At 40.3% G+C, this 12,352-nt stretch overlaps 1 protein-coding gene across 14 annotated transcripts in view; it reads right to left on the bottom strand.

The window, feature by feature from the left end:
* Positions 1-12,352, bottom strand: part of UBAP2 (ubiquitin associated protein 2) — a 115,786-nt gene that overhangs the window by 16,016 nt on the left and 87,418 nt on the right. For 10 of the 14 annotated variants that reach the window (XM_079926150.1, XM_079926145.1, XM_079926155.1 and 7 more), the window contains 4 exons: positions 9,054-9,267; positions 5,792-6,069; positions 5,003-5,172; positions 945-1,158 (listed from right to left, as the gene is read on the bottom strand). In XM_079926150.1, coding sequence (XP_079782276.1) covers positions 945-1,158; positions 5,003-5,172; positions 5,792-6,069; positions 9,054-9,267 — 876 coding nt within the window. Of the gene's footprint in view, positions 1-944; positions 1,159-1,537; positions 2,533-5,002; positions 5,173-5,791; positions 6,070-9,053; positions 9,268-12,352 lie in introns of those variants that run through there. The other 4 variants (XM_079926154.1, XM_079926147.1, XM_079926148.1 and 1 more) reach the window with 4 other exon arrangements.

The raw sequence follows: 12,352 nt of genomic DNA, 5'->3' as shown, positions 1-12,352 counted from the left end.
GGAGAAATGTTTTAAACTCTGTACAGCAGGGTGAATGCCCCCTTCCACCGTCTCCCACAGGCTCTAAACTTCATCAAGAGGGTAACACATGGCAAGGAGTACTATTAAAAAAACACAGATTAAGTCAATGCAGACAAAACAAATTATTCCAACGGCAGCCTTCTGTCTGCACTAGGCTCTTAAGACACTAACAGACAGGTATAGGCCCTACAGGGAAGAGACTAGAAGAACAGTCCCTGGAGAATCTAAACAAACTCAACAGAAAAGGCCCACAGGGGCTGATGAAGGAACTCCCCACCCCTAGAGAAATGGCCGCCCACACTGTCCCTCACGAAAGCCCACATCCAACAACCTACTGCCACAGGCAGTTAACCTTTCAGTGTCAAGTGGGCAGCCTGGAATCACCAGACATTTGAGGAAAACATCTAACATGAAAGATGGAAAAGGAAGGGAGGAAAAGTCTCTTAAGTTGATACGTATAAATATTTCCTCAGAATCTTAGAAGGAAACCTAAGAAAAGACAACATACCCAAATTTCTGCTATGCCAATTCAATTGTTTTCATTATTTTCATGTTCTCATCCACTCTTTAAAGTAGCTCTCTCTATAATGCTTGAATGTCTTTGCCTTACAGGAAAGTGAAATATTACAGACTATAGTCCCAGCCTACGCCATCCAAGCCGCTCTGAACGACTCAGGGTATATCCTTACACTATCCTTATACCAAGTGTCTGGGTCCATTCACACAATCCTTGTGCAAGGGTGCTTGAAACACAGGTTTCAAATGAGATGGCCACTAATGGCAAATCCAACGAACTATACGGATTCTACTTAAAAGGTTAGCCATTTCTAAAAGGAAATCTTAGCCAAAAAGCATGATTTCTCAACTACACACTGAACTCCAAATAGGATTTCCTATGAGGAGAAACCGGAAACACCACTAACCATGATGGTTCCTGGAGCTGACTCCGATGGACTCACAGAGCTTTGGTACGCGTTCCTGTCATGCACAGAACTCTGGTCGTAGGAGGAAGATGTTGTTACGGGACTAGTGGAGCTCAGCGATGAGCTGGTCAGACTGGAGGAGGTAATGACTGAAGTTGTGTGGGTGGAGTTCTGCACTGCACTGGTCACTGCTAGGGAGGTATTCAAAGAGTCACTACAAAGAATAAAAGACATGAGACATAAATTTGTGTCACTTTACAGGTTTTCATGGAGTGGTTTCATCTCTTTATTGTCATATTCTAAATTAAATAAACATATCTGTAACTACAAATTTACACTACTGCATTATTTATTTAGTTGTTAATTTTTCTCGTGCAGGATCCAATCCAGGATCATCTGCATTACTTTTTATTTTTTTGTAACATCTTTATTTTAATTGCTTTACAATGGTGTTAGTTTCTGCTGTATAACAAAGTAAATCAGCTATACATATACACATATATCCCCAAATCTCCTCCCGCTTGTGTTTCTCTCCCACCCCTCTAAGGTGGTCACAAAGCACCGAGCTGATCGTCCTGTGCTATGCGGCTGCTTCCCACTATCTGTTTTACATTTGGTAGTATATATAAGTCCATGCCACTCTCTCACTTCGCCCCAGCTTCTTACCTGTCCCCCTCCCCGGGTCCTCAAGTCCATTCTCTACATCTGTGTCTTTATTCCTGTCCTGCCCCTAGGTTCTGAAGAACGTTTGTAGATTTTTTGATGATGGCCATTCTGATCGGTGTGAAGTGATACCTCATTGTGGTTTTGATTTGCATTTCTCTAATGATTAGTGATGTTGAGCATCCTTTCATGTGTTTGTTGGCAATCTGTGTATCTTCTTTGGAGAAATGTCTATTTAGGTCTTACACCCATTTTTGCATTGGGTTGTTGGCTCTTTTGACATTGAGCTGCATGAGCTGCTTGTATATTTTGGAGATTAATCCTTTGTCAGTTGCTTCGTTTGCGAATATTTTCTCCCATTCTGAGGGCTGTCTTTTCGTCTTGTTTATGGTTTCCCTTGTTGTGCAAAAGCTTTCAAGTTTCATTAGGTCCCATGTGTTTATTTTTGTTTTTATTTCCATTTCTCTAGGAGGTGGGTCAAATAGGATCTTGCTGTGATTTATGTCAGAGTGTTCTGCCTATGTTTTCCTCTGAGTTTTATAGTGTCCGGTCCTACATTTAGGTCTCTAATCCATTTTGAGTTTATTTTTGTATATGGTGTTAGGAAGTGTTCTAATTTCATTCCTTTTACATGTAGCTGTCCAGTTTTCCCAGCACCACTTACTGAAGAGGCTGTCTTTTCTCCATTGTATATTCTTGCTTCCTTTGTCATAAACTAGGTGACCATATGTGCGTGGGTTTATCTCTGGGCTTTCTACCCTGTTCCACTGATCCATTTCTGTTTTTGTGCCAGTACCATACTGTCTTGATTGTTGTACATTTGTAGTATAGTCTAAAGTCAGGGAGCCTGATTCCTCCAGCTCCGTTTTTCCTTCTCAAGATTGCTTTGGGAGGCTTCCCTGTGGCACAGTGGTTGGGAATCCGCCTGTCAATGCAGGGGACACAGGTTAGAGCCCTGGTCTGGGAAGATCCCACATGCTGCAGAGCAACTAAGCCCGTGCACCAGAACTACTGAGCCTGCACTCTAGAGCCCACGAGCCACAACTACTGAGCCCACATGTCACAACTACTGAAGCCCGTACACCTGGAGCCTGTGCTCTGTGACAGGAGAGGCCGCCACAACGAGAAGCCTGTGCACTGCAATGAAGAGTGGCCCCCATTCATTGCAACTAGAGAAAGCCCGCATGCAGGAACAAAGACCCAATGCAGCCAAAAACAAATAAATTTATTTAAAAAAAAAAAAAAGATTGCTTTGGCTATTCGGGGTCTTTTGCATTTCCATAAACATTGTAAAATTTTTTGTTTCTATTTCTATGAAAAACACCATTGGTAGCTTGATAGGGATTGCACTGAATCTGTAGATTGCTTTGGGTAGTAGAGTCATTTTCACAATGTTGATTCTTCTAATCCAACAACATGGTATATCTCTCCATCTGTCTGTATCGTCTTTAATTTCTTTCATCATTGTCTTATAGTTTTCTGCATACAGGTCTTTTGTCTCCTCAGGAAGTTTATTCCTAGGTATTTTATTCTTTTTGTTGCAAAGGTAAATGGGGTTGTTTCCTTAATTTGTCTTTCAGATTTTTTGTCGTTAGTGTATAGGAACGCAAGAGATTTCTGTGCATTAATTTTGTATCCTGCTACTTTACCAAATTCATTGATTAGCTCTAGTAGTTTTCTGGTGGTATCTTTAGGATTCTCACGTGTAGTATCATGTCATCTGCAAACAGTGGCAGTTTTACTTCTTCTTTTCTGATTTGGAATCCTTTTATTTCTTTTTCTTCTTCTCTGACTGCTGTGACTAAAACTTCCAAAACTATGTTGAATAACAGCAGTGAGAGTGGGCAACCTTGTCTTGTTCCTGATCAGAGAGGATATGGTTTCAGTTTTTCACCACTGAGAACGATGTTGGCTGTGGATTTGTAATATATGGCCTTTATTATATTGAGGTAGGTTCCCTCTATGCCCATTTTCTGGACAGTTTTTATCATAAATGGGTGTTGAATTTTGTTGAAAGCTTTCTCTGCATCTATTGAGATGATCATATGGTTTTTCTCCTTCAGTTTGTTAATATGGTGTACCATGTTGACTGATTTGTGTATATTGAAGAATCCCTGCATTCCTGGGATAAACCCTACTTGATCATGGTGTATGATGCTTTTAATATGCTGTTGGATTCTGTTTGCTAGTATTTTGTTGAGGATTTTTGCGTCTATGTTCATCACTGATATTGGCCTATAGTTTTCTTTCTTTGTGACATCTTTGTCTGGTTTTGGTATCAGGGTGATGGTGGCCTCGCAGAATGAGTTGGGGAGTGTTCCTCCCTCTGCTATATTTTGGAAGAGTTCGAGAAGGATAGGTGTTAGCTCTTCTCTAAATGTTTGATAGAATTCACCTGTGAAGCCATCTGGTCCTGGGTTTTTGTTGGAAGATTTTTAATCACAGTTACTACTGCATTATTTAAATGATGCAACTGAAGATTCAAAGAACCACCCCTCCCCCCTCCCAAATTAGACCCACCTAATTTAACTGACAGGCAGGGTGACATCTTTAAGGATCCTTAAGAATCTTTACAGAATCCAGATATTGTGAGTCCTTCCTTAGAAAAGGGAACTCAAGCAATTATCAGATTTTGGCTCTAGAAAGTAAAAAATTTAATAAAATAGAATCTAAAATCTGGGATTCTCTATTTATAAAATATTCCACTGAAAGAAAATAAGTGTTGACGAAGATGTATAGAAACTGCATCCCTCATAAACTACTGGTAGGAATCTAAATGCTGCAGCCTCTGTGGGAAACGTTTGACAGTTCCTCAAGCGGTTAAATATGAGAGTTACCATATGATCCAGCAATTCCTAGGTATATATACAAAAGAAATTAAAGCACACAAAATTTTTAACTGAATTTTCACACAGCATGATTTATAATAGCCAAAAAGTGGATGCAACCAAATGTCCATAAACTAATGAATGAATAAACAAAATGTGATGTATCTGCAAAATGAAATATTATTTGGAAACAAAATGCATGCACACTATAACATGGATGACCCTTGAAAACACGATGCTAAGTGAAAGAAGTCAGATACAAAAGGCCACTTACTGCATTTTTTTCTAGTTATGTGCAGTGTCCAAAACAGGCAAATTCAGAGACAGATTACTGCTTTCCAGGGGATGGGGGAGGGGGGAAATTGGGAGTGACTGCTAACAGGCACAGGATTTCTTTTTAGGGTGATGGAAGAAATGTTCTGTAATTAGATACTGGTGATGACAGCACAAACCCATCACTACAGGGTGTCTTTTCTCCACCAGGTGATTTCTTAGGCTCTATTTTGTTTTACTTTGCAAAGGACTTAACTCAGTCAAAACCGGAGAGAGAAGTAGGAAGTTGTATACCTTAAAGATTTCGAATACAAGCTAATGGGAATCTGGCTACTATTTTCACTGCTTGCAGCTGATCCAAATTCAGAGAGAGACGGTTCTGATCCAAATTCCAAGGCGCCAAACTGGACATTTAATCCTGTGACATCTGCTGAACCAGGCATTTCCACTGCAGAAGCTGGGATCTGAAAAAGCAAAACCATGATGTCAGCAACAGAGGTCAGAGATTCCAAGTCCCAAGGCCTACAAAGCTAACAAGCACTGGGTTCCCAGGGCATTGTGGGCAGGCCTGAGGAACAAGGAGTGAAAGGCTGAAAAGAAGGAAAAAGGAAGATGATTTTTTTTAAAGAGAGAGAAAGGAACAGAGCAAAGAAAAATTAAAAAGTTAACAGGACAAAAAAAAAAAAGTTAACAGGACAATGGTCAGTGCCACCAACTGCTTCTTTGAGCAAAGAGAGGGGGGAGGATTGTGGTGAAGGATGACTGAAGAAGAGGGGCCTCTAATGAAAGCATTACCTGGTCAACGAACCACTCATCCTCTGTCTACAGAACACAGCTAAATACGTAAGAAAAGCAGGTCCTGAGTTAAATACACAAGACCATCAGATTTCCTGAGCCAGACCTGTAATTTGAATGCACAGTCCCTGTCTCTTAGCACAAACCCATTCCCTCTATATTAGCCCAGTTGCTCAGAAATGACTGAGTCCTCATAAAGCAGTAAACTATGTACTTGAAAATACCACAGGAACTAAGTGTTAAAATACGTCCATCTTTGGGACTGTGACTTCACGATGGAAGACCCACCTTAGAAGCTGGAGGTATTCGCCGTTTAGGGAGTTTGATGTGTTTAGGCTGTGGCTGGTGAGCAGACACGGCGATGTTTTCGACAGTCATGCTGGGAAGCTGCAGAAGTTTGTTCACAGTGGAGGTACTGCTGTCTCTGGGTGCTGACTCTCGGAGTTTCACCTGGGAAGGAAAGGACTCCAACCCAGGAGGAGGAACAGTGACTGCCTGAGTCTGCTGCTGCTGTCGTTGGCTCAGTTGGCTAAGAACAGGGGATGGCTCAGGCTGAGATTTGAAGTCTAAGAAGGTGGGGGGGTGGGGGGCAACAATCAATCATTTAGGCACATGAGCTCACAGCTCCCTCTTCCACCAGCACTGATGCTGAAGGGTTGCTGTCATCACTAGTTTCTCCCAACCGTCTTCTAGCTGAATCCCAAACGTGGTGTGTGCGTGTGTCTATAATGTTTAACAACTGGTATATGATAGATTGAAAAGAACACCTGAATGGGTTTGTAGCTAATGTCTTATGCAGAGAGGAGATTCAGTTTATGCTAAAGCATATGGGGTGGGGAATAGGTGTTTTATATTAACTTCTGAAAACTATTTTATTGATTTTTTTCAGTAAGTAACATATGTGATATTACAAAATCTAAAAGGTACAAAAATACACATGAATGTGATGTGAATACAAATCACCCTTCCACCCCATCCCCAAATTTGATCCACAGAAGCAGACACAGTACCCAGTTTCTTGAATATCTTCAGATATACTGTTTCAGTATATATACATAGAGACACACACACACACACATATATCTTGCTTCCTCGCAAACCATTTAGTTTTCAGAGACTGTTCCACATTAACGTATAAAGAGCTACTTCATTTTCATGATTACAAAGTAATCCATCATACATAGGTATTGATTTTTAAAACCAGTACTGTATTAATAAACTTTTAGGTTTTCCAATCTCTTGCTATGAAAAACAATGCTGCAATGAATATATTTCTACGTAAGACATTTTGGTCAAGTGCAAGTATATCTGTAGGATCAATTGCTAAAATACAGTTGATGGTTCAAAGAGTGACTATATTTTAAATTTTGACAAACACTTCAAAATTCCTATCCATAGACAGAACACAAACTTTTTAACATACTGTAATACCACACTTTTATCTTTCTTCGTTTGATTGGTGGAAAAATGGCAGAAAAGACACAAATTAAAATGATATAAGTTTCAGGGCTTCCCTGGTGGCTCATTGGTTAAGAATCCGCCTGCCAATGCAGGGGACATGGGATCGAGCCCTGGTCCGGGAAGAACCCACATGCCGCGGAGCAACTAAGCCTGTGCACCACAACTACTGAGCCCGTGCGCCTAGAGCCTGTGCTCCGCAACAAGAGAAGCCACCGCAATGAGAAGCCAGCGCACCACAACAAAGAGCAGCCCCCGCTTGCCACAACTAGAGAAAGTCCACGCGCAGCAATGAAGGCCCAACGCAGCCAAAAATAAATAAATTTTTTTAAAAAAATGATATGTTTGGCTAAAAATCATTGCATACACGTAAGTTTTCTTTGCCTATGAACTCTGTCCATACCCTCTCTTGACCATTTTTTTACTTCGTTGTTGGTCTCCTTGATTTTTAGTTAGTTTTTATATTAAGGAAGTTAGCCCTCTGCCTATGATACAAATTTTTTTTTCATAGGTTGTCTCCCTTTTCATTTGGTTATGGTGTTTCCTATCATATCTAGAAAGGTCTACCTCACACAGAGTATATCAAAATCTTCCCATGTTTTTCTCTATTATTGTTCTAGATTCATTATTTATGTTTGGGTATTTCACTCATTTGGCACTTTGCTGAAGAGTGGGAGTTAGGGATCCAACTTCATTTTCCAGCCAGTTACCAAACAGAAATAAACCGTCTTTCCATCATTGAGTTGAAAAGCTACCTCTGCCATATAGGATAGAGGTTGGCAATCCTTTTCTGCAAAGGACAAGACAGTAAATATTTTAGGCTCTGAAGGCCTTCTGTTAGCAAATTCTCAACTCTGCCTTTGTAGATTGAAAGTAGTTATAGGAAAAACAGAAATGAATGGCTGTGGCTGTGTTCCTATAAAAGTGTACTTACACAAACGGTGGCAAATCCAGTTGAAGGTTTGCCATCCCATGACTTAGTATATTTCCATCATAGATGAATCTACTTTTGGCTTGATATTAGAGGCATGTACAAAGAAGACAGGCTTTTAAAGAATATGGGAATAGCATGCTCAAATCTAAAAACTCACACCACTCATCTGTTAAGTGTGCAGAAAAAAGTTAACATACATAGGAGGCCTATAGCTGCCATCAGAAATGCCAGCTTGCAGATGGGCTCTCAGCTTCTGTCTGGGAACAGGGAATTTTGGTATGTTCTAGACAAAGGATGCCTACACTCTAACTGATAAAAGGGATTCTCTGCTCCTCGATTATTTGTACAATGTGGTTTATGTTGAATACTTGCTTTCCTTCTGGGATTCTACAATTTTGGTTTGTACTAGGTGGAGGGTGCCCATGTAACCAAGTCCCCCAGTAAAAACCTTGGGCACTGAATCTTTAGTGAATTCCTTGGTAGACACGACTTCAAACCTAGAGTAGTCTCAGGTACTTCCGTAACAGTAAACCATTTCATTCAGCAGAGAAATGTGCTTCCATGTCTCTCAATACACCCTAAACATAAACCAGACAGCTGACCCTATGGTTAAAGTAACCCCCTGCTATTGTGGCATGTGTGTGTTGGTGAGAAATGGTGGTTTAATGTCAAAAAATCTATGGGAGTACAGCTTAGAAAACATCCAACTTACACATGATGCCTTTAAATTATAAACCACAGACATTAAGGCTGGACCAAATCATGGTGGATACATGCATGTGTTAGAATCAGAAAGCAACCAGAGGATGTGATTTAAAGTGGTGTCCACATTCCACCTTCTTATTCTAATAAAGCTCAAAAAATCTGTCTAGGCATTTATTCAAAGTGTTGTTTCCTTATATTTGCATGAATATTTCCATGTTTTTGCACATCTCGTCAAGGTATGTACTTACTACTACTACTAATATTAACAAATAAATGCAGGTATTTATACAATGCCAAGCTGACTGATTTAACTCAGCAACTCTGCAGAAGTTCTACTAAAAAATAAATATGTCTGGTCAAATCCACATTAGTGTGCAAAAGTCAACCTGCTCTGCTAATGTTCGGCATGTCCTCACTAGGGGCAAACCACCACACTTACCAAAATACACTTACCAAAATGACTAAGGACTGAGGACTGGGATGCTGAGGGCTTGAGGTCCCAAGAAGAAGCGGTTGTGGGAGGACCTGTATTATTCTGCTGTGAACTTGGGGTGGTGGTAAACTGGCCCAAACTTGGAGCTTCCAACTGGTCCAAAATCTGGGAGCTGGTGATGTTTGCCATTTTGGAAGGTGCGAGCTCTCCAAATCCTGAACCAAGGACGGATGACTTTAAAGGGAAAGAAAAGCAAAAGTCCTCAGCGATACAGAATTTCTACAACAGGCTCTAAAACACACCATGTATTTTCACAAGGATTTAAAAAATTATAACCTAAAACATTCTGAATTAGTAAGAATCATCTGAGTAAATACTACATGAAAACATTACAAGATCTGACTACATAAATCCAACAGTCCTTCCTGATTCTGATACAAGAGGTTAGAGGGGGGCTTCCCTGGTGGTGCAGTGGTTAAGAATCCACCTGCCAATGCAGGGGACATGCGTTCGATCCCTGGTCCGGGAAGGTCCCACACGCCGTGGAGCAACTAAGCCTGTGAGCCACAACTACTGAGCCCACGTGCCACAACTACTGAAGCCCGCGTACCTAGAGCCCATGCTCCACAACAAGAAAAGCCCGTGCATCGCAACAAAGAGTAGCCCCCGCTCGAGGCAACTAGAGAAAGCCCGTGCGCAGCAACAAAGACCCAACGCAGCCAAAAATAAATAAATAAATAATTTTTAAAAAGAGGTTAGAGGGAAGGGGAATATTTGCCCTATACTTTAAGAAATTGATTTTTATTTAAAAAGTGATGTCACAAGTTCACAAACACAATACTACTCTTTTTAAAGTAAAGAGAAATACCATGAATAAAATGACAGAGACAAGCCTGAAAAACAAAATACAGTCTTTAACTTTTTAATGTTTTTAATAGGTTTAGTCAGAGAGATCAGCCATCGGGTCACCCGGCAAGATCAGACGCAGGTCACAGTACTTACTTAAAAAGTTTGTATTCTAAAATCAGATATGAATTACACAGGTGGTATTTGTGTATTGAGCAGATTCCCTAGACACTGCTGTGTTTATTACAAGGTGTTTAGATGACTAACTACACCAAATACGCTCCCAATGCGAATGAAAGCCTATGACTAAACAACATACAGTTGCAGATCAACTGCATTTTTACTTATCACGATCATTCAGTTTCTGGAAAGGTTAAGTCCTTTGTCAAAAATAACTTTGCAGGGACTTCCCTGGCATTCCAGTGGTTAAAATTCTATGCTTCCACTACAGGGGGGCACAGGTTCGATCCCTGGTAGGGGAACTAAGATCCCACATGCCGTGTAGTGTGGTCAATAAATAAATAAGTAAACAAGCAAATATTAAAAAAATTTAAAAAAACCCTTTCCATAACCATCTTAAAGGTTAAAAATAGAAATGATTTGCATTTCATCAAGAGGTCAGATCTAGAGAGCAGAATTATTTCTGCTATCAATTCCCAAAGGCATGGACTATCTATCCCAGTTGTTCTAAAGATATCCAAATTCTCCAAAACTAGGCTGTGGGCAATTATTGCACATCAAACACAGAATCTGCTTCTATTAGAAAGTTGTGCTAACATTACTTATTGCTACTCCTGATTCTGTGCTCATGCTGCCCGCTACACTACTCTTATGTTGCTATAAATCCGCCAAAACCCAGCTCAAGCCTACTTGCTCAATAAAGGCTTCTTGGATGATGCTTCTATTCTGTTTTCTTACCGAATCTCTATCCTGTTTCAGCATTTAATCTTAACGCACTTTCTGTGTGTTTCACAACACGATGACATCACTGCATCAATGACTAGCACCTTGCTTTAGGTAACACTTAGCACAGGACTTTAATTCCACCTATGCATTTCAATCAATGGGGGCAGTTTACAAATGTGTCTATTGGTACACTTGTGCACATGCACTCACATATACATAAGCACACACAAGTGCCCAAGCCCAAAGATTCTGACTGGTCTTGTGTAGAATCTGGTATAATTTTATTATTATTATCATTATTAATGTTGCTATTAACTAAAGTTTTCCAATGATTATAAAAGTATAGTAGGGTTGGAACTTCCCTGGTAGTCCAGTGGTATAAGAATCCACCTTCCAATGCAGGGGACACTTAATTCCTGATTGCGGAACTAAGATCCCACATGCTGTGGGGCAACTAAGCCTGCGCGCTCTAGAGCCCACATGCCACAACTAGAGAAAAGCCCATGCACTGCAATGAAAGATGCTGCATGCTGCAGTGAAGATCCCGTGTGCTGCAGCTAAGACCCAATGTAGCCAAATAAATATTTTTTTTTTAAAAAAAGTACAGTAGGGTTGAGAACCACTGCTCTAATATGCTAAACAAACAATTCTTACTCCAGTTTCTCAAGATGTTGTCCACAACAAAAAGCAACATACCTGGGGGATGCTGTAAAAAGCAGAAACAAAAACAAAAACTCAACTCACGTCTTATCTACGCTCTCAGTGGCCTGACTATGATTCCAGCAAGTCAGCAAGGACATCACATCAGTATACCAGTGGCAGATGGAGGAAAGAAATTGGATGGTTCAATCAAACTCAGGGGTATTACTGGGCCCTCTCAAAACAGAGACAGCACCCTGCCTTGGGCCTGTCCGACTTCAAGCACTGATACCCTCTCAAACACTATCAACAATGGCACTAAAAATGTCAAGTTCCCAAGCCAGTTATACTTGACATGACATGACTATGTAGAGTAGAAGACAGCAATGAAAAGTTTACATATTCAATTCTCCATTTTTTTAGGGAACAGCAAAGGATTTTGAGTCAAGTGGGAGAGGGTGATTATCATATATCGTATTCATAAGAAATTCCATTTCAACTGTAGATTTCAGGTAAGACACAGCAAAGAATGAACCAAAGTAATTGTCACTAGGGAAAGCTGTGGATCTGTGTTTATAGTCCTTCCAACCTCCCCTCTGCCAACTCAGAACTGCCCACACTTGGACAGGGACTTGAGTTCACCATTCTGCAGCTACATTCTTTCACGTTCTATGCTCTTTTATTCCCATCACCTATCTTCATATGCTTCACTAAAGGTTCCTGAACTTCTTTCTGATGGGAGTTTAATTCTTATGGGAGCCAGAGTCATATATGCAGCAACAGATGACACTGTTCCATTGAAAACGCATTTAAATTTTTAAGGGCCTCTACTACATAATTTTTAGGAATAACAAATAAAAATGAAAAAAATATAAGAACCTAGGCAGACCTAGAAAAAACTGTTCTTGCATATTAGCAAGCCAATACT

This window comes from Stenella coeruleoalba (genome assembly GCF_951394435.1).
Source record: "Stenella coeruleoalba genome assembly, chromosome: 7".
In the NCBI taxonomy this organism is placed as follows: domain Eukaryota; kingdom Metazoa; phylum Chordata; class Mammalia; order Artiodactyla; family Delphinidae; genus Stenella; species Stenella coeruleoalba.
The sequence above is the reverse complement of the archived record's forward strand: the minus strand, read 5'-3'. Positions and strand labels throughout refer to the sequence as shown.